Genomic DNA, 22,075 nt, shown 5'->3' with positions numbered 1-22,075 from the left:
GACCATCCATGCTTTGAAAATAAGAACACATGTTTTTCTTTCTACAAGGTCTCACCTGGACTTCCGTTGTCCGCCACGTAGCAGAGAGTCACCTCATAGACCCCGGTGACACGGTTACTGAGAGGGAGTTAGCAACAACTATTAAATGCATATTTTATCAAATGGATGTGGTAGTTCTGATTGGGAAAGATGCGTCACCTCTCTGAAGGCCTGAGACAGCCCGTACTGAAGAGGTTCTTGATGGAACGAGAGGCCGGAAGCTTTGTGTCACGGGAGTAAAATACCATACAAAAATCTTTGGTGATGACTGTCGGCTGAGTGCAGTTCTCCATCTAATTAAAATATTAAAAAGGCAATTAAAATCTGTCTCAGTGTGTTGGAGAAATCACCGGCTGTACCTCCAGATAAGCTGAGAGGGTGATGTAGATTTTCTCTCCATAGGGGGTAACTCTATTCAGGAGAAGGGAGTTGTGCATGGAGCTGTCCCATGCTGCTTCAAAGCGATAGAAAGTTCTGTCATCAGAAAAATAAGATTACTTGTAGTTTTTGGAAAGAAGAAATGCATCAGAAACTGTGGGAAAAAAGACTGTTAACCTAAATAAATCTTAATAAATATATACCTATGATCAACTCCCAAGGACACACTGCCATTAGTGAAGCATAAAGAGAGATGCGTTAGAAAATGTTAAAGGTTGAAAGCTGTTGATTGCGAAAGTAAAAAGGCAGGAAAAAAAGAAAGAATACTCCAGAATTTAATCCCAATAAACATGTGTTAAAATGGTTTGTAATTGGAAAACTTCATACTTGTCATCAGGTTTTGGCCAGAAATATCCAGAAGACAGGATGTTGAGGGAGAGGATGTTGGGGTCTATGATGGTCTCATCAGCCTCAGGGGTGTTGCGGATACGACCTGGTTTTGAAATTGATAGGATTATTAGGGAAAATGCAAAATATGTACACAAAAATAAAATAAAATTTAAAAAGTGGAATTTCTTTGTACATTTACCAATAACCAGCTCCTTCACTTCCTTCCATTCGATGTCATTTCCATTTTCATGAGCAATGGTGACGGTGATCCTCCTTTGAATACCCTGCGGTAAATAAAAATCAATATGTAAGTCGTGACAGCAGGATGATGTCAAGTACCACTATACTGTCAGTAATTTATTGATTATAATGGAGCATAAATGTCTGATAACATTAGTAGAAGCTTTTCTTGATTCATCCATGCCATCCATCCATCTTCTACCGCTTGTCCCGTTCAGGGTCGCGGGGGGTGCTGGAGCCTATCTCAGCTGCATTCGGGCGGAAGGCGGGGTACACCCTGGAAAAGTATTCAAACTATGTCCAATCATTACTCTGACGACTAATCATTTGGTATTAGTAAAGTTTATACATAAAACATAAAAAAAGTCCTTGTTAGAAATTTCTGAGGTATACAAAAGGCATTTGATGCGATAATTGTATTACAGTATTACAAAAACACAGTACTTTGGGTTAACAGTAACTGCATAGGTCATCAAGTACAAAGTAGCAGTACCAGCATAAAGTACTACTCAATTTAATTTACCATGAAATTATTTGAAATTGTTGCAATATGGGAATGCATAGACACTAATACATACATACATATACATACACTTCTTTATTTAGCTTGATTTTTTGCGAAGTGTACACCTTTCAACTTGCACGAAACCACTGATTTTTGTGTGTGTGAAGGCACCACAGAAAGGTACCAACAAGGCCAAAGAGGAAAAATGTGATGATAACCATAGAACAAGAAATGACACCAGGAGGGCAGTGCACCTGTCTTTGTACTGGCTGCCAAGTACGATATGGCCAAATTAAAAATGGGAATTAGAAATATGCATGTATTTAATATGCTGTGAATATTGATTTAAATTGTTGTTTTACACAGTATGGGTTTGCAAATGTTCCTTATAAAACAAGGTCATGACATTCTGTAACTTTGTAATTAAATTGGTCATTTGACACCATTTTTTAAATTTGTGGTGTAGCAGAAATAAAAAGGGGAATTTCTACCACACGTAAACCACTGTCAATAATACTTCTCAGGTTATGATGGAGCATTAAATGGGACCTATTATTCAAAACCAACTTTTCTTACCTATTGGTACCAGCTGTTGTGTAGTAATGTTGTGTAATTTGAAATCAAACAGTGGAGGCATTGCGGAGATATTTAAAAAGCAATCTTGCCTTCCTTCATACTTTAGTCAAACGAGACGTTTGGAATTTGCTCGATTTGTGACGTTTTTCCAATAACGACGTCAGTGGATATCTCCATATATAGTATAAATGTACCCAAACTGCTTTGCGCGGGTCCGCCATTGTAGTCCGATGCTGTAGTCGATAAGCTCCTTCTTTTTCTCTATCCTCTTGTTGTGGGGCAGACTGGCTCGAACATGCACATGCATCCTCCGCGGTTGCCATTTCTAATACAAAGTAGCGTAAAGTTCGAACTTAATCTGTAAATTGAATCGCTATAAAAAAGCTCTCAAAACTACAACAAAGACGGCGCATCTCGAAGAGACGGTCAGAAAGCAGCTAAAAAACTGTCAAACATAATCTACGCAAAATTTGGACCAAAGAACCACCATTACACAGGGAAGTGTTTTAAATGTAGAAAAATAAATCAGAATACCCTTTGATGCCCTATAACAATTTGGCAGCTTTTTATTTTTTTAAATAAAATGTATTACTTTCTATAGATTACTTTACAATACATGACATATGTATTATATTTATATTCTGTATTAACTACTCATTAGACATGACCTGGGCAAATTAAGGCCCGGGGACCACATGCGGCCCATTGAGCTTTTTAATCTGGCCCGCCGGACATTCCCAAATAATTTTTTTAGATCTTTAATATGGAAACTGTAGCTGCCATTATGATGTGCAGTGATGTTTTCAAATTACTGTAAGTCTTCAACTATACAAAGTATTTCAATGGTTGGAATCTGCGCTTTTGCATGATATACTAGTTACTATGGTAATCTAAGTCACGGCAGCTCAGACGAGGCACTTTTTTACAACAAAGTTGTGAAGCTTAGTGATTTATCAGACATATCAGATTGTAGGTGTTTATTTTTTTTTTACCCTTCGCGTTCATATTTCTCTGTGTTTGTTGCATTTTTGTTGCGTTTTGCTTGATTGTAAAATATGTCGATCAAGAGGGGGTGTGACGTTCATATGTTGTCAATATTCAGTGTTTTATCGGTCATAGATAATATTGTAAATCAAACATTCTTTATTTTCATGTACAGTCTGGTTGTCTCATTCCGTAAGAAAACGTAAAATTCCATTTTATTTTTGAAGGCGGTCGGTCATAATGTTTTTTAGCATTCAATCAGACATTATTGTGAGGTTTTGTATTAGTGTTCCTAAAACCAGTTATAGCAACCCCTAGACACATTTTTTTCTCTAAATTTGGCCCCCCGAGTCAAAATAATTGCCCAGGCCTGCATTAGAGCAACTGCTAATTATTTGGTCTGCTAAGGGGGTGTAAAATGATTTTTTTCTAGCTCTATAACTATAAAATTATGCAAAATGTGTTCAGACCTGATGCAGGAGGTAAGTGCCATGGCAGGGCATCCCGCCTCTGTGGTCAACAACAGCTGGAATGTAACTAAAAACAGGAAGATAATAAAGATGTAACATTGATGTTAAAGATTACTATTGGGCACTTGATTGATCCAAAAGCAGAAACTAGTACTATACATAGCTACAAGGTAGTGCTAAAGACCATTGATCATAAACATTTCAAAGTGTTGTAAAAATAGTTCAATTGCAAAAAGGGCTTAATGCTCAAACTCACTCTCCGCTCGCTTCCAGCTCACAGATCTCAAAAAAGACCATCAAGTCATATTTAGAGTGACAAGGGCCAGCGGTGGAGCGGGTCAGCGTGCTGAGCTTAGTGGCCGGCACTGGAAGAGAAAACACTTGTGAGCTCGAACCTCCAAAAGGGGATCCCGAACGCTTAACATGCACTTATTAGTCAACAGATATGATATTGCGAACATATTGAGTAATTTATGAGGTGGAAAAGCAAGTCAATACTGGTTCCAGCTAGCTGGCTATCTTTGTACCTTAAGGATTCCATGCACTGTACGTTGATTATCATGTCAAAAGGCCCTGCTATCACCACTCACTCACCATATTCATGTGATAAACTATAGCTTTGGTCTACTGATATGATTAATATTTAATCATTTACTGAGAATACAGTAAAAGTCCTAGGAATGGTCATTTTCAACCCCAGATAAGTTACTAACCACGTTAAACCCAGATTCCAAACTAACAAAGGTCTTAACTCATTCTCTTTCTATGCCACATCAATATGGAATGCACTCCCAACAGGTGTAAAAGAAAGGGCATCTCTATCCTCATTCAAAACCACACTAAAAGAACACCTCCAGGCAACTATAACCCTCCCACATAATACCTCTTCGGATTGTAAATAATCAAATGTAAATAATCAAATGTAGACACTTTTTCTTATACTTTCTGATCCCTCTCTCTCTATGTCCACTACTTGCTGTACATATCCTACCAAGTCAGTCCTACACTGTTTCAATGTCCATTTCTCTGATGATGCTGATTGTTGATGACTGAAGTGTTGATACCACCAAACCTAACCCCCCCCCCCTCCATATCCCACACCCCGGATTGTAAATAATGTAAATAATTCAATGTATATACTCTTATCTTGTATTATCTTGTGTGATGACTGTATTATGATGTTAGTATATATTTGATAGTATATATCTGTATTATGAATCAAGTTAAGTGGACCCCGACTTAAACAAGTTGAAAAACTTATTCGGGTGTTACCATTTAGTGGTCAATTGTACGGAATATGTACTTCACTGTGCAATCTACTAATAAAAGCTTCAATCAATCAAAAAAAAACATTGTTATTTGTAGTAGTAGTAATAGTATTCTGTGCAGCTTACCCGGTTTGGACAAAGGCATCACTCTGGGAAATTGCCGCCTGGAAGGTCTCAGTGGACTGAAAAACAAAGAAATGTTGGAAATTAGGGATGTCCTGATCAACACATATGGCCTCAGATCCCACCCGATTTCAAGTCCCGATCTGATACTTCAACAATATATGATACAACTGAAAATGTTTCACAGTGAATAACTAAAGTAAAGACATTTTATATAGCTTATCTTATTACATCTATAATTTGCTAGTATTGTTGTAACTCAGATCGTGTATTCAATTTGTGGTGTGAATGCTACATACTATTTTTGAACAAAATAAAGTCTCTAGTGCACAATAACTAATTTAAATCCAAAACTGTGATTGGCTCCCATTTGAATCATTTGGGTTTTGCCCTCAAAGCCTTTCTGTATTCAGAGACTTACTCCCTGAGTTTGTAAACATAACATAAACCACCAAAACTATTATTTTGTAATATTTATAAACAAGAAAAAGAAAAATATCGATCTAATCACTTTAGTGTTGTTTATATACAGATACCACACTGGTTATCGATAGTATTGGCATCTGGATCGATCACCCCTACTTTACCTTAACGGTTAGTGGTTAGCTTCTTGTGTTGTCTTGTTTGGTGTGTGTGTAGTAGCATACTGAGTCAATCCTTCTCCTCTAGCCCTCCAGTGATAATGCTACTTGGAAGAACCTTTTACATTGTGTATAGACAACGCTTTCGAATTTGAGCCTCCTGGAATTCATGCCACTCTTGCATGTGTGTAACAAGGAATCCAGAAATGTAATTGTGTCTTCTTGAGCGTGCATCCATTTTGAAGAAATCTTTCACATGAGTACAATCTTTTGCCATGCAAACACTGGGACACGGCTACGGTAATGATTAGCTGGCCTCGGCGGCCGCTACTTCTTTCCTACACTTTGAACCCTGCGGCTTATAAAACAGTGTGGCTGATTTATGAATGTTCTTCGCTGACGGCCATGATATAAATTTTTTTTTTTTTTAAACAAGCAAATACACTGAAAAGGTGTTTTATTGATTGTCCTATGGCGCCATCTTTTGGATGAGTTTGCTCACTGCAGGTACTGCAGTGTCCTTCTGTTTAGTGCTTTGAACCGGAAGTAGAAGTGCCGTTCAGATAGCTTTCCTACGTATATGGATTCTTTATTCATCACTCCAAGCAACATTTGTAAGTTTTACAAAAAACCTGAAACAGTTTATACTTACTAAACCGTCCCGTGTGTGATGTTTGTAAAAGTGTTTCATTGCATATTTGTACGTGCTATCGTAATGTAATGAAGCTAGCGTCATTAACATTAGCTGGTATACTAACATTTTTAAGAGTGTATAAGTTAGTATTATTAACTTACAATGGCATTCTTTTTGTATTGTTTCAGTTTCAAAAATTCCTCGGTAAATTCACAAAGACGTCACTGTGTAGTTATTGTCTATTTTGTTTAGCTGATCAGAGAGCTAGCTTCCACAGCTAGTTGGTCCATGACAATGACTTCTGTTTTGTTTAATTAACTGTTTTACTGCCGTGTTGCGGGCACCGTTTGGAAACAATTACGGTACGTAAATAAATATTTACAGAATCTTTCTGCGTAAATAACTCATTTTGCAATGTAAAAATATCTGCAGCTTATCATTTATATATTAGCCGGTGCGGCTAATATATGGAAAATAATGTTTTGCCCTAAAGTTATGTGGGTACGGCTATATACCAGCGCACTCTATTGTTCAGAAAATATGGTAGGTAAACCCCTCCTGACCTGATTAAGTCTTTGCAGAGTGGTGGGAAAGGTTGCTTTTGATAGTGACCAAACACCTCAAAGACAATAGGCTGTGTCTTGATATACTCCACAAAGGACTTGGTCACCTCCACTGTGATCTAACAAAGTTAAGAGGAAGGGAAAACAGGACATTATTCTTAAAGAAATAACCTGACATTATTATAGTTGTTCATCAATGTTCACTTCTTACATTTTGGACATGGTAGAAGCCAAGCGGTGGTCCCCTGCCAGTGTTCTTCAATGGCTCAGTGGAGAACGCTTCATCATGGCGATGAATAAAGCTGAAAAAAAGACAACAGGCTGTGACTACAGCGCACGTAAGCAGTAAACCTTATTGACAATGGTTGGACTTAATACAAGTGTCGTTCATTGTTGCAGTCCACTCACTTAAACTGGCAAAAGATGTCGGCGTACTCAGCCGAGATGCTGGAGGCTTGTAAGACGGTGACTCTGAAGGTGAAGGTGCTGCCTATCTGCAGGTGAGACAGAGCCTTCTCTGGTGAGAGTTCCAGAGGGAGATCCAGACCCAGTCCCACTAGACTCTTCACCGGGCTCTCTGGGGGCTCTGGAGTGGCTACATGGACAAAATGACAAAAACACTCCAAATGTCTGAGCATGCTACAGCGTGTGTTGTCATGCATAGGTTTCCTTCCATCAATGCCTCCTCTCACCTTCACAAGTGTTGTTGTTGACTTCATCTGCAGAGATGCCCATCTCTACATTCTGACCCTCGCCTTCCACAATGCGGAGCTCCTCCTGGGAGGTGTTGGAGGGGGAAAGAAGGCTCGGGCATGCCTCTGTCTGGAACTTGATCAACACATGAAACAATCACATATCTAGCCGGTGAGCATGTAAAAGAAAAAAAGCACCATACAAATTCACTGGACAACACACTAGGTAAACCTGATCCAATAAAAGAGGTGTCAAAACAATCTTCTGATAATAATTTTTTAAGTATTTTAGTTTGCAGTGGTGTAGAACTCCACTGCATCATTCTAAGAGGTGGTATTTGTAATTATGCATATTTATGAGGGATATGAATCTTACAACAGCTCGCAATTCGATTCAGGGGTGGGTTGAGTTTAGGGGATGGATTGTAACCCCCGCCATTGTCAAGGGAACAATGTATTTTTGTATTTGTAAGGGTAGAATTTCTTGATCTGCAGTGGTTCACAATCTTTTCTATGCCGCATATGTGGAGAAGATGTTAACTCACACTCCCAATTAAAGTCATATTGGATTTCTGTATATGCATTTTTAGCAACAAAAAAATTAACATTACATTTTTAAAAGTTCACAGCCCCTGAAATATTATTTTCCATTCCAGGTAGGAAACATTTGACTTGTATGTCATTAGTTTGTGCAGGGTACTTTAAGAGAAAACGCGAGCTCACCTTCTCAAACTGCTTATCCTCAAAGGAGATCTTAGCGGTGCCTGACTGCCTCACACCAGAACCGTAATCTGGAGCTTCCTCATCCGCTGCAGTGGCAAGAACAGACTCAGACACTTCTTATTTAGAGAACATTTTCTAGCAGCCTGAATGTGTTCCTGACCTGAAATAGCCTGCACAGCCACTCTAAGGAAGCCCTTCACTTCACCCTTCTCGCTCACAATGGCCACGCGGTGCACCAGCGGCACAGGATACAGCAGGTTACTCAAGTACACAAACGCCCTGAGAGAAACAAGGGAGGGATGGTTTTAACATTTGGTCTGGAGGTGAGGTAAAAGTGCGGGCCCGGTTGGATAACCGAACAGCGACTCACCTGCCCACCAGACGGAACCATGGGAAGCGGTCGTAGAAGGGGTCGCCGCCGGAGAGGGCGTGGTCACAGTCCTCTACGGCACTGCTAGGGAGCTCTGCAGCTCGGTCGTACATTTCTCTCATCAGGTCCAGCCTCTGCCTACAGGGGGCAGCATGAAGATTGCAAAAAGCCAGAGTTGGGAGAAGAGATTGAATGATCATGGTTCCCAATCAATAAATATGGCGGAAGTACAGTGGAACCCATTGAAAATAGTCTTTGTTTGCACTTTTACTCGGGACTTTTGCCAGACCCATCTATAGTCTGCTACTTTTTTCCACACACTTTCAACCCTGTGCTCTATACAATGCTGTGGCTAATTTGCGGGATTTTTCTGGGTTGACAACATTCACATGCTGCCAAATAAATGTAACCTTGTCATATTAGGCCAACGGGTCACCTAGGACCAATAAAATTGTTCACATTGAATCAAACACTCACACAATCATTCAGTCAGTCATTTAACCATGCACAAAACGCAGCCCCAACGACGAGGACGATCGACCTAGTCATCGAAAAAGGAAACAGCCACCACACGGAACGGAAATCTACCACCAATGGGCTCCGAAAGGCCAGATCACGCTCAATGACATCTACATCAGGTGACTGTATGCCGTGTTACAGGAACTGTCTTTGGTTCATTTTGTGAATGAACACAGGCACCTAAATAAATATTTGTCCAATAATTAGCTTGCCGTGGCTAGAGATGAGCAGGGCCGCCTTAACCTAAGAGGGGGCTCGGGGGTGATGGAATTTTGGGGCCCCCAACCCAAACCTCAACAACCCTCGCCACCCCTCATTTCGGAGTCTTATTTGCAAATATAACATTAAACGGGTTACATTATGATTTTTTTCGACATTCAAAACATTGCCTTGTGGTCTACATCAGTGGTCCCCGCCCTGTTTTGCACCACGGATCGGTTTAATGTAGGCATTACTTTCAGGGACCGGCTTTCCACTTGTGCCAGATAAATACAGCAGAACTAAGTGCATGAAAAATACAACTCACTATAACGCTGAATTAGTGGGAGCCCTGGGCTTGTTTCTTTGCAATGAGATCCCCAGCAGGTTGATGCAGATGGTAATCAGACTGTGGCTACAATCTGTCACATGTATTTATTATATGTTCATTAAAGTGCAATGTATCATGTCACAAAGTTATAACAAATATAACAAATAGCAACTTCCTATGGGCAGCACGGTGGGACAGGGGTTAGTGCATGTGCCTCACAATACGAAGGTCCTGAGTAGTCCTAAATTCAATCCCGGGCTCGGGATTTTTCTGTGTGGAGTTTGCATGTTCTCCCCGTGACTGCATGGGCTCCCTCCGGGTACTCCGGCTTCCTCCCACCTCCAAAGACATGCACCTGGGTATAGGTTGATTGGCAACACTAAAAATTGGCCCTAGTGTGTGAATGTGAGTGTGATAGTGTGTGAATGTTGTCTGTCTATCTGTGTTGGCCCTGCGAGGAGGTGGTGACTTGTCCAGGGTGTACCCCGCCTTCCGCCCGAATGCAGTTGAGATAGGCTCCAGCACCCCCCGCGACCCCAAAAGGGACAAGCGGTAGAAAACGGATGGATAGATGGCAACTTCCTATGAGGAGTTTTATTGTACATCTATAAACAAGCTTATTGGTGTGTCTCGTGGGACAGTCAAAAGTTAAGTCGGAGAAAATGCAGTCGTTTACAAATTATTTAATGTTTCTGTGCGGCCCGGTAGCAAATGCGTCACGGACCGGTACCGGTCCCCGGAAGTATGAAGGAAGGCAAGATTGTTTTACAAATATCACCGCTATGTAGGGATGATGCTCGAACCCGGTTTTCACCGTTGTTCGATAAGAAAAGAACAGAGTCTTCGGACTCAAAACCGTTTTTGAGAACCGGTACCCGTTATCGAGACCACTATAGTAAAGAGAAAGAGTTGGTTCTTTATTCGAATCCCTGGGAACGAATCCCATCCCGACAAGAAATGCCCCGTAGGACATCACAAGAAATGACGTCACGTAGCTCAGTCATTTGTCACGGTGAGGTGCAGCGTGCTGCGGTTCGTTCTCCCGGGACGCAAAACTGACGGCTCCGGACGTAAGCGTGCAGGTAGGAGATGATTTATTTCTCATAAATCATACGCATTACAACAGACAGGAACGAAACAAAAGGAAAGCGTGCCGTTCGCATGAGAAGCTAAAGCAAAAACTTACTTAGCACAGGAATACTAGAAGCTAAGGTAACTTAGCACAGGAATCATGCGCTCGAAAACCAGAATACCAACGTAACTGTTGCAAATGCAAACAATGAAGCCACGACGAGTGACCGGAAAAGGCAGGCTTAAATAGAGTCTCTGATGAGCAACAGGTGCGCGTACAAGGCAGGTGAAAATCATAAGTAACCATGGTGACTAAAACAAACCCCCGAAGTGCACAAAACAACTAAGGAAGTCCAAAACTAACAGAACATAACTAAACAAAACATGATCCGACAAATATATACATCATTTACTGACCTTTTTATAATAAAATATCTGTGAATTAGTATATACAACAGTTTTGTAATATGTAATTAATGAATTCAGTCATTATTAATATACTGAGATGAAGAATATCTTATTTTCAATAAGGTTGAAAGTATTTCTCATAATTCTTCTTCTTTGTACTTCGTAAGCACTATTCATTTGAACAACCTCTTAAACTGGATCATATCAGTACAATGTTTAACTTCTTTACTTAATCCATTCCATCATTTAATTACACATCATTTTAGCTGTTTGCAATTTTACCAAATCATCGAACTTTAATATTTTTGACTCAATAAATAAAGTGTTTGTATGTTCTCTGTATCCAACATTATGTATCAGTCTAATTGATCTTTTTTGTAACACTGTTAACGAATGTAGCGCACATTTGTAGTTATTTCCCCACATTTCTGCACAATAACTCAGATATGGTAATACTATAGTAGCGAGCAGTAGAGAATGTGAAGTGATTTGTTAAACCAAATATTGTGTGTTTTTTTCCATGTACAACAACCTATCTGGACTCGATAAGAGAATCGATAAGGAATCGGTTCGATAAGAGGATTCGATAATATGCTCGAACTCGATAATTTCTTATCAAACATCATCCCTGCCGCTATGCCTCCTTGGCTTGATTTCAAATTTTCGGGACGTATACAGATCCCAAATACACAAAAACAGGTACCAATAGGTAAGAAAGGATTGGTTTACATAATAGGTCTCCTTTAAAGGCACCTGAGTTTCTCCAGAGTCCAGTAATGCGTAGCGCCGTTCTTTTGATCCTGCACTTCCACGGCTACGATGGTCCGAGGGAAAAGACGTCTCTCCCTATCCTTACTATCGCTAGGAGGCAGCAGATCAGTAGGCAAGGGGGAGTAAAGTGTGTCCGTCAACAGGACAAACTGGAACTGGACCTACGAATGATGTCATATTGAATTAGGTCCTTCTTGTTGTTTTTACACTAGAGTGAAACAAAGCAGACATTTTTGGTTAGGATTACCTTCTTCTTCAGCTCCACACTTATAGCGTTGGCCTCCTTGAGGAAGATGGCATTGCCCCAAAGTAAATCCCGGAGCGAAGTGAACTGGTAGAATCGCCATTTCCTGAAAGCCCATAGAGCGAGCTCGGTCTCCCGCTTGGTCCACGGCACTGGACAAATTGGACATTAGATGTCAAAGAGCTTCGTTTTAAGGATGAATATCAGTTAAAGTGGATATATTTATCACCTTCTTCCTCCGGCTCCTCTTCTTCTTCTGGTGACTCCAGGTAGCGAGAGTTCACCTGCTTCTGAAGAGCCTCCAGCTTACTCTCATAATCCTGAAAAGAAATATAAGAAATGATGTCTTCTAATAAAAATTATTATTACGGCATGTTTATGAAATCACATACTTACCAGCCTCTGTTGCTCCAGCAAAATACTCGCTTCTTCTCTTTCTTTGCGATACTGATCCTCAAGTTCCTGAAGCCTAGAAGCGATTTTGACAAAACTTATTTTTTTGACTGACACTGCTCTTGTGCCAGATGTTGCGTGGGCTCCTTGTACCTCTGCTCCATTTCCTGCTTCATGTCGATGCCTTGTTTATCCAGCAGCTCTCGCTGAGCGAAGGCCCAGTCAACAGGCTCCACTGGCGTCTCGGCGCACGGCGTCCTCTCGCGCTCCAACCGGGCCTGCTCAGGGTCGTTGAAGCGAAAGACGTGGCTCTTACCCATGATAATGCGGTTGCCTGAAAATAACAAAACTCAAAATGTAATAGGCGTTTATGCCACCTTGATGCCACTGTGAGACGTACCCGAGCGCAATACAGTGGGCGAGGTCACCCTTTTGCCATTGACGTAGGTCTCTGAGTCCTCGCATGGCTCCAGGACGACGCAACCTGTTTTATAAAAAAACGTTAAGTCATGATAAGTCAAATGAATAAATGCTTGGCACTCTTTAACACTTTGAATATTGAGAAAAACATGCAAAAGAACAAAGGCGTCCAATCAGATAGCTACAACTCATAGGGGGCATATTTGCATGTTATGCTGTGATTTATTGACCAGCTATATATCTAATTGTTTTCTCTCTCGTAGTATTTAAACATAGTTTTTTGAAGTATTTTTTTTATATTGCAACTTTAGTATCTTACACCTACCTTCCCCCTGAGGGCCTGTGGTGCTGCTGAAGGTGCAGTGTTCATCTCGGATAAAATGTCCGCTCAGGACAATGTCTTGGCGAGTCTTGGCGTTCTCACGGCCGACCCTGATGATGGGGGAACAAGTCAATCCAAGTAAGCCATGAACAACACGGGATGTGTACTTTTCGAATTTGAACCTATGCAATATTAAAGGCCTACTGAAACCCACTACTACCGACCACGCAGTCTGATAGTTTATATATCAATGATGAAATCTTAACATTGCAACACATGCCAATACGACCGGGTTAACTTATAAAGTGCAATTTTAAATTTCCCGCCACACTTCCGGTTGAAAACGTCTAGATATGATGACGTATGCGCGTGACGTAAACGGTTGATAGAAGTATTGGTACCCCATTGAATACAATACAAAAAAGCTATGTTTTCATTTCAAAATTCCACAGTATTCTGGACATCTGTGTTAGTGAATATTTTGCAATTTGTTTAATGCACAATGCAGACTGCAAAGAAGAAAGTTGTAGGTGAGATCGGTGTATTAGCGGCGCACTACAGCAACACAGCCAGGAGGACAGAGATGGATAGCAGACGCGCTAGCCGGCGAACTCACCTTAACTTCCTCCGTCTCGCCGACCGCATCTGTGATCGCGTGAAGTCCTTCGTCGCACCGTCGATCGCTGGAACGCAGGTGAGCACGGGTGTTGATGAGCAGATGAGGGCTGGCTGGCGTAGGTGGATAGCTAATGTTTTTAGCATAGCTCTGTGAGGTCCGGTTGCTAAGTTAGCTTCAATGGCGTCGTTAGCAACAGCATTGTTAACCTTCGCCAGGCTGGAAAGCATTAACCGTGTATTTTCATGTCCATGGTTTAATAGTATTGTTGATCTTCTGTCTATCCTTCCAGTCAGGGATTTATTTATTTTATTTCTATATGCAGTTAAGCACGATGCTATCACGTTAGCTCCGTAGCTAAAGTGTTTCGTTGATGTATTGTCGTGGAGATAAAAGTCACTGTGAATGTCCATTTCGCGTTCTCGACTCTCATTTTCAAGAGGATATAGTATCCGAGGTGGTTTAAAATACAAATCCGTGATCCACAATAGAAAAAGGAGAGAGTGTGGAATCCAATGAGCCAGCTTGTACCTAAGTTACGGTCAGAGCGAAAAAAGATATGTCTTGCACTGCATTCTAGTCCTTCACTCTAACGTTCCTCATCCACAAATCTTTCATCCTCGTTCAAATAATGGGGTATTCGTCGCTTTCTCGGTCCGAATCGCTCTAGCTGCATTGAAAACAATAGGAAAATGTGAGGAGCCTTTCAACTGACTACGTCACGCTACTTCCGGTAGGGGCAAGGCTTTTTTTTTATCAGATACCAAAAGTTGCGATCTTTATCGTCGTTGTTCTCTACTAAATCCTTTCAGCAAAAATATGGCAATATCGCGAAATGATCAAGTATGACACATAGAATGGATCTGCTATCCCCGTTTGAATAAAAAAAATTCATTTCAGTAGGCCTTTAATTCCCGGTATTGGGAATCCTTACCGGTACTCACTGATACCAATTTTCTATACGTTAGTATGTGATCATGTGGTAATAAAAGTAAATTTGTCTAATGATAAAATATCATTTTTGTACGACGCATTAAACATTGAGCTGATAATAACTGTGCTGTTCAGTTGTTACATTGTTATTGTTTTCTTACATTTCTCAGTCTCATTTGCAAGTATGCATTCATGTCAGTTTGTCTATGTTGTTGTAGTTAGGAAGTCTTTGCCACTAAGTTGAATGTGCCAGTCTTTGATTTTGTTGTGCCCTATAAAGTGTTAGTACTGTAAGTATTGTATATTACACACCAGCAGTTTAATTGTAACGTGGATCTTTGTTGTGGTTTTGATTACCAAATTTCGAGGTGTGAAATCGCCATGTAAAATTGCTTATGCTAATCAGTAACGTGTATATGACATATCCAATGTAGGTTGGCTAGCACATTTTGAACAGCTTTACTTTTTAATGCTTTTTATCAGGCACATTTGCTTTGTTGTTATGGGGTATTCCAACATTAACCATAAAGGCAGTCCAGCTGAGTACGTTACGAATATGTTGCCTGCTTAGTCCTTGAATTGGTGCAACCAGGCTTGACATCACGTACAACTATGGTATTAAAATATGGCTTGATTTTTGAGTTAATAGTTTGATTTTATGTTAATAAGCACTGATTAAATTCAGTATCCCTCCCTATGATCAAAAGTGAGAGTTTTACACATCACACTTCAGACTAGATCTGACCGGTGTAAGTCTATGAGCATTAACTAATGAAGGCTGACAGTCCAGTTGTGATTGATTGAATGCCCTGAGAACACAATGACCTGGATAATGAGAACATCCATAGACAAGGGACACAAAATAATTAAACTTTAATACACTTTAGAGTAGTCAGTGTCCAGCTTGGGAAGCACTATGTAATAATTATCCACTGCAAATGACTCACACATTACAGTGCATCCGGAAAGTATTCACAGCGCTTCACCTTTTCCACATTTTGCTGTTACAGCCCTATGGAATTGATTATATTTTTCCCTCCAATTTCTTCACACAATACCCTATAGTGACAATGTGAAAAAGGCTTTCTTAGAGATTTTTGTAGATGTATTTAAAATTAAAAACTAAGAAATCACATATACATAATTATTTACAACCTTTGCCATGAATCTCAAAAGTGAGCTCAGGGCATCCTGTTTCAACGGCTCATCCTTGAGATGTTCCTACAGCTTAAATGGAGTCAATCTGCTGTTTTGAAGGCCCCATGAGCACAGGGGCCTCCATTATCCGTGAATGGAAGAAGTTTGGTAGCACTTGGACTCTTCCTAGAGCTGCCCGGCCGTCTAAACTGAGCGATCGTGAGCAAAGGGCCCTAGTCAGGGAGGTGACTAAGAACTTGATGGTCACTCTGTCAAAGCTACAGCATTCCTCTGTGGAGAGAGGAGAACCTTACAGAAGGACAACCATCTCTGCAGCAATCCTAAAATCAGGTCAAACTGAAGACATTTCTTTGTAAAAAAGTTTGCCAAAATAAACCTGAAATAGATTGAACAAGATTGAACTCTTTGGCATTAATGCCAGGCATCATGTTTGGAGGAAACTAGGCACCACTCATCACTGGGCCAATACAATCCCTACAGTGAAGCATGGTGGTGGCAGCATCATGCTGTGGGGATGTTTTTCAGTGGCAAGAACTGGGAGTCTAGTCAGGCTAAAGGGAAATATGAACGCCACAATCTACAGAGAGATCCTGTATGAAAACCTGCTCCAAAGCACTCTTCAACTCAGACTGGGGCGACAGTTCATCTAGGACCCTAAGCACACAGCCAAGCTATCAAAGGAATGGCTTCGGCACAACTCTGTAAATGTTCTTGAGTGGCCCAGCCAGAGCCAAGACTTGAATCCGATGAACATCGCTGGAGAGATCTGATGCATCCCATCCAACCTGATGGTGCTTAAAAGGTGCTGCAAAGAGGAATGGGCGAAAGTGCCCAAAAATAGGTGTGCCAAGCTTGTGGCATCGTATTCAAAAAGACAAGAGTCTGTAATTGCTGCCAAAAGTGCATTAGTGTGTAATACAGTTACATGATACATCACAATTTCCAGTTTCTCTTTTCAACATGTTCGAAAAGGAGTAGAAAGAAGCATAGCTTATTTAATCCTACCCATTTTCCATTTCGTAGCAATCACAAACACTTTTAATAATTTCCTGTTCTCAGTTTGTACTCAGGATTGCGTCTCGTAAGTGAGCAATATAAGGAGCGAAATCCATTTAGGGTGTCTTGTCTTTATCAATATGCGCCCACAATACTGGAAGGATAAAAAGCAAATATAATTTATTAGCACACACAGTGTGACCTATCAAGGCTGAAACTGTTCTGCGGCTACTGTTTTGGGTTTATAGTGTAAGGACGTGCAAACTAACAGCTCTGGAGAAATAACTGTGAAAAAGGAGGTGGTCGGTCTGCAGGTCCGTCCTACTGTACGTATACTTGTCAACATATACTGTTTGGACTGACAAAAATAAAAATATCAAACATATCGTCTATTGAGCAAAAAAAAAATTTTGAATCTGTAACATTCCAGTGCACACTCGCAGTTATTACCAGCATCTTACATGAGGCGCACCTTCAGCATGCTAAAAAAGTGGGATATGTTGAAAAACACGCCACATAACATGAATGTGCAGTAAATAAGTGTTTTCTCTGGTGAAAGTCGCGTAGTAAACGAAAAATCCTCATGTAAATGGGGCGGACTGCAGCAGTTATCAATTGCACATGTAGTCTTGGTAGATCACATTAAACACACCCACTTATAGCAGACGCAATTTTGCACACGTTGTTTAGCGCCTGGTATTTGGATCTTAGTAGATCGGGCCCATACTAATTATTAATTCGTACTTCATGGAAATGAATTTACCACGGTCAGACACAGAACCAATTAACAGCTACAAACAAGGGATTACAGTACTCACTCAAAATCAAAACTTACTTGGTGATGCCGTCTTTGATGTAATACAGCAGACACTCCGACATCAGTGGATCCTCGTTCAGGTTGACCAAATGCGGCGTCTGATGGAAGAACCGTCGAAGAATATGTTGACATTTTGCAATACAAGTATCTGTAAGGCATGACAAACATTCCACGGTATTAGGGGCCTACCTTTTTCGGGGAGAAAACACCAACAGTGCCTCCATCTTCTCTCATGGCGACACCCATCTCAGCCAATAGAGCCTCTCTGCAGTAAATAATCGCAGTGTTAGCATCAACACATGCAAACACTTTGAAATAAGTTTTAGCTGTTAAACACGCTGCATGCTAAAATTGGGAACTGCAATTCATATGACACGGGCATCTACCATCTCTCTCTGTATTTCAAGTACAACAATCAAGAAGCTGAGTACCGTATTTTCTGGACCATATGGCGCACCGGATTATAAAGTGCACTGCCGATGAGCGGGTCTAGTCAGGTCTATTTTTATAGAAAAGGCGCACCGGATTACAGGGTGCATTAAAGGGGTCTTTTTTTTTTTTTTTTCTAAATTGAAAACATTTCTTTGTGGTCTACATAACATGTAATGGTGGTTCTTTGGTCAAAATGTTGCATAGATTATGTTTTACAGATCATCTTCAAGCCAGTTTCTGACAGTCGCTTCAGGATGCGCCGTTTTGTGGGCGCTCTTGTTTACGTGGCTCACCTTCGACAGCGTCTTCTCCCCGTCATCTTTGTTGTAGCGTGCAAGGACGGGAGTGGAAGAAGTGTCAAAAGATGGAGCTAACTGTTTTAATGACATCCAGACTTTACTTCAATCAATAACGGAGCAGCATCTCCTGATCCATGGCTCACTAGTGCAATAACAAGACCGGAAATGTGTCCTGTGAAAAACTGTCCGACCGGAACCCTCTAATAACTAAAGTTCCATGGGTGATTAATGTGAACTCACTACACCGGTATGTTTTAGCGCTTTCATGGCGAGTTTACTGACAGATATAAGTAAGAACTTTACACTACTTTATATTAGAAATGGCAACAGCGGAGGATGAATGTCCCATAACAAGTAAGAGAAAAAGAAGAAGCTTATCGACTACGGAATCGTCACGGACTACAAAGGCGGACGCGCGCAAATTTTCCAAATATTGTGAAACAAAAGGCCAGATAATATGTCTTACCTTATACACACACCATAATAATACTCGTATGTTGAAGCACAGTACAATCCATCAAGCGGTGCGGCTTCATAACTTACCAAAGTCGTACTAAAACATTTTGATAGATTTTTGAGCGCTGTGTGTAATGATCTATATTTTCAATGGAACATATAACATGTTGGTGTTGTTTACTTGAGTCATATTGCAGTCTACACGTATCTCTTTTGTGTGACTGCCATCTACTCGTCACACTAATCATTTCACCATGTACCAAATAAGATAGCTTCGAGGTTGGTAAACACAACCAAAAGTATTCCGTACATTAAGCGCAACGGGTTATAAGGCGCACTGTCAATTTTTGAGAAAATGAAAGGATTTTAAGTGCGGCTTATAGTCCGAAAAATACGGTAAGTGTAACTCAAATGGAAGAGAACATAATAAAGCAGAAGAAGAAACCCACCTCTCCATGCGAATGGCCTCAGTACGTCGTAGTTTCTCCTCCCAGGTCTCATTGAGTTCTGCGATGATTTTCTCAGTTTCCTTTTTAGGGAAAGCAAGGGGTGATGACCTGTATTATATTATATGTTGTATAGCGAACTCATGTTTTGACTTCTTCATATCCCACCTTGAGCCTCTCTATGGCCTCTTCACTCGCCGGGCTAAAGATACGATCGTGGAGGTTGCTGATGGAGCCGGCGCGACTGGACAGGGCCGACAGCGATGGGGACGGGCTCATTCCCGTCATGGCGTTGGTCACTGCGAAAAGAGCACCCCTTTGATTGACAGCCTGGCGATCGTTCGCAAAGTTCTTGTAATCGCACAGGTCTGTCAGAAAAGAGAGATGCCGGAACGAGGGAGACGGAAAGGCAGGGATCGGACACGCAGCGCAATGGATAAGAGGAAGCAAACAAGAGGGCAAGAGGGAGGAATACAAAAGAAAAAGAGAAAACTGAAATAAATTGAATAATGGATCAGAGAAGCAGAAGTAATTTGCATACCCACACTGTTACTGAAAGATGCATACAGACAAACGAATGACAGGTTAAAGGAAAAAGACTTTCAAGCACCTTATTATGTAAAAAATATTTTTAATGATGTTCTAACAGTAAAGTGTAATCACTTGTTTGCTCCACTTTTGAGAGAGTCACTTGAAGGTTTTGTGGACAGCTTTGTAAAAAAATTTTTAAAAGGCTTTACTACACATCTTAAAGTAAAGCCTGGAGCACTGACTACCCGTCAGGAGCTGTAAGTTTGATAATTTTGTTCTGTTTTTCAGCGAATAGAATAACAATGCACGACGTTGCTGTTAAAATGTAATACAATGCTAGCATTGTAGCACACAGAGCTATGCTAGTGTTGCTAGCATTTGTGTAATCATGTCCCACTCCTTAGTATTATATTGTTGTATGTGATATATGGCATTTATAATGTTGGAGAAGCGCATTTGTAAAAGGTGGATAAACCACACAAAGTGCTTCTTGAAGCAACACAAACAGCTCATTTGCATTAAAGCTCTACAGACACAAAAAAGGCGTATTCCAAATAGGACTTACAAAAAGCGCGTTTACTGTCATAAATCCAGCATTAAGGGGGAACTGCACTTTTTGGGGAATTTTGCCTTTCGTTCACAATCATTAAAAAGACATGACGACGGATGTTTTTAGTTTTTTTTAATGCATTCTAAATATTAAATAAACGTAAATAAAAGTCAGCTTACAGCGGAGCCACTGGGAGCTCCACTATTCCGCCCATAAAATCCCATAAATAGCCATTCAAAAAGCGCCAACAAAACTCCATTTACATTTCGTGACTTGAATATTAACCAAGTATTAGTGATATTATTACTATAAGCGCTAACGCAGACAAACTATTTAAAGCAGCGCCATGATCACATCATTGTGTGTCAATGTTTACATCATCGAGTGGTCTGCTGCTTCCTTGCTTCCCTGCTCCCTGTAAGTTTACTGTAGAATATCATAAATTATGCCTTTTACTTGAAAGGTAGATGGCTTAAAATATAATCCGACAAATTGGGACACATTGACAACCTTTTAGGAGATGGTAATTATGAGACATTTTTCATCTAAATGGGAATACATGAACATCCTAGCAGTCAGGATCCTAATAACAGCAGACTGCACACAGTAAATGATGTTTTATAATGTTTGTTGGCTTTCATTAGGTCTGTAGGGAGCAGAGGTCAGAGATGAAGAAAAAAAATGTCGTAATGAGTTTTTTTTTAATGAATGTGCCGCGTATGCTTAAAATGATCAAAATACGTAAATAATAAATGTTATTGTAAATGTGCCCGTTACAACATTACATATACACTTACATCATGTATATAGAACCCTAATGGAGGTGTTTGGATGTTTTTGTTTCGATAAGCAGAATTGAACGGTTCCCATAGAGTCTATTGTGAGCAGACTTTTGATCGAATTTTTTTAATATTTAGAATGCATTAAAAAAAATCCATCCATCATCATGTCTTTCATAATGACTGTGAGCGATAGGCAAAATTCCAAAAAAAAAGTGCAGTTCCCCTTTAAAGCTCGATTGTGGCCGCCGTACTTACAAACCATTATAACTGGACTTATTTTAAATTGTTGAAAAATTGTACATTATGGGACCAGGGCCACCCTGCCCTAAACGGTGAAGACGCACTGTGCATAGGGTCCTGCGATCTGTAGAGGTGCCCCAGTTTTTCAATTGATGAACAACAGGGCGCGTCATATGACATTTTACATCAAACATAAATTGCCACACGCTTTCTACTTCTTAATTTTTATTTTTAGTGTATCTTGTGGTGCACCGTAATAATAACGGTCTTGAACAACGGAAGATAAAGAGTTCAAATCCAGGTCAGACTTATGTTTTAATGAGGTTAAAATTGTTATTGTTTAATATACACTTGAGTTTTAATGATTCTAAAGTTAATATTTTGCACAAAAAAATTATGAATTAGTTGTAGGACCAAACTAAACAACTAAAAAATATAAATTCCAGTTTGATCAAAAACGTACAAAATTGTTTTACAAGAAAAAAAAGTGTGTTTTTTAAATTTTTTTATTAACATTTAAAATTAAATTCTGCTTTAAATGCACATTTGTATGAACTAGCTAAAGTGTACACATGTGGACACTATAAATAATGTGTGCCCAAACTT

The 22,075-nt window shown here is 40.2% G+C and overlaps 1 protein-coding gene across 4 annotated transcripts in view; it reads right to left on the bottom strand.

Moving 5' to 3' along the window:
* Nucleotides 1-22,075, bottom strand: part of LOC133630798 (kinesin-like protein KIF1A) — a 60,160-nt gene that overhangs the window by 17,358 nt on the left and 20,727 nt on the right. For 2 of the 4 annotated variants that reach the window (XM_062022545.1, XM_062022543.1), the window contains 27 exons: nt 19,535-19,665; nt 19,370-19,449; nt 17,923-17,998; nt 17,752-17,831; nt 13,217-13,323; nt 12,872-12,955; nt 12,625-12,805; nt 12,475-12,547; nt 12,308-12,398; nt 12,082-12,230; nt 11,817-11,995; nt 8,537-8,674; nt 8,327-8,445; nt 8,167-8,252; nt 7,444-7,579; nt 7,160-7,346; nt 6,963-7,053; nt 6,752-6,870; nt 4,977-5,032; nt 3,839-3,947; nt 3,583-3,649; nt 1,007-1,091; nt 805-910; nt 621-644; nt 399-513; nt 199-332; nt 56-117 (listed from right to left, as the gene is read on the bottom strand). In XM_062022545.1, coding sequence (XP_061878529.1) covers nt 56-117; nt 199-332; nt 399-513; nt 621-644; nt 805-910; nt 1,007-1,091; nt 3,583-3,649; nt 3,839-3,947; nt 4,977-5,032; nt 6,752-6,870; nt 6,963-7,053; nt 7,160-7,346; nt 7,444-7,579; nt 8,167-8,252; nt 8,327-8,445; nt 8,537-8,674; nt 11,817-11,995; nt 12,082-12,230; nt 12,308-12,398; nt 12,475-12,547; nt 12,625-12,805; nt 12,872-12,955; nt 13,217-13,323; nt 17,752-17,831; nt 17,923-17,998; nt 19,370-19,449; nt 19,535-19,665 — 2,865 coding nt within the window. Of the gene's footprint in view, nt 1-55; nt 118-198; nt 333-398; nt 514-620; nt 645-804; nt 1,092-3,582; nt 3,650-3,838; nt 3,948-4,976; nt 5,033-6,751; nt 6,871-6,962; nt 7,054-7,159; nt 7,347-7,443; nt 7,580-8,166; nt 8,253-8,326; nt 8,446-8,536; nt 8,675-11,816; nt 11,996-12,081; nt 12,231-12,307; nt 12,399-12,474; nt 12,548-12,624; nt 12,806-12,871; nt 12,956-13,216; nt 13,324-17,751; nt 17,832-17,922; nt 17,999-19,369; nt 19,450-19,534; nt 19,666-22,075 lie in introns of all 4 variants that reach the window. The other 2 variants (XM_062022544.1, XM_062022542.1) reach the window with 2 other exon arrangements.

Source organism: Entelurus aequoreus, linkage group LG16, assembly GCF_033978785.1.
Source record: "Entelurus aequoreus isolate RoL-2023_Sb linkage group LG16, RoL_Eaeq_v1.1, whole genome shotgun sequence".
NCBI lineage: Eukaryota > Metazoa > Chordata > Actinopteri > Syngnathiformes > Syngnathidae > Entelurus > Entelurus aequoreus.
The sequence above is the reverse complement of the archived record's forward strand: the minus strand, read 5'-3'. Positions and strand labels throughout refer to the sequence as shown.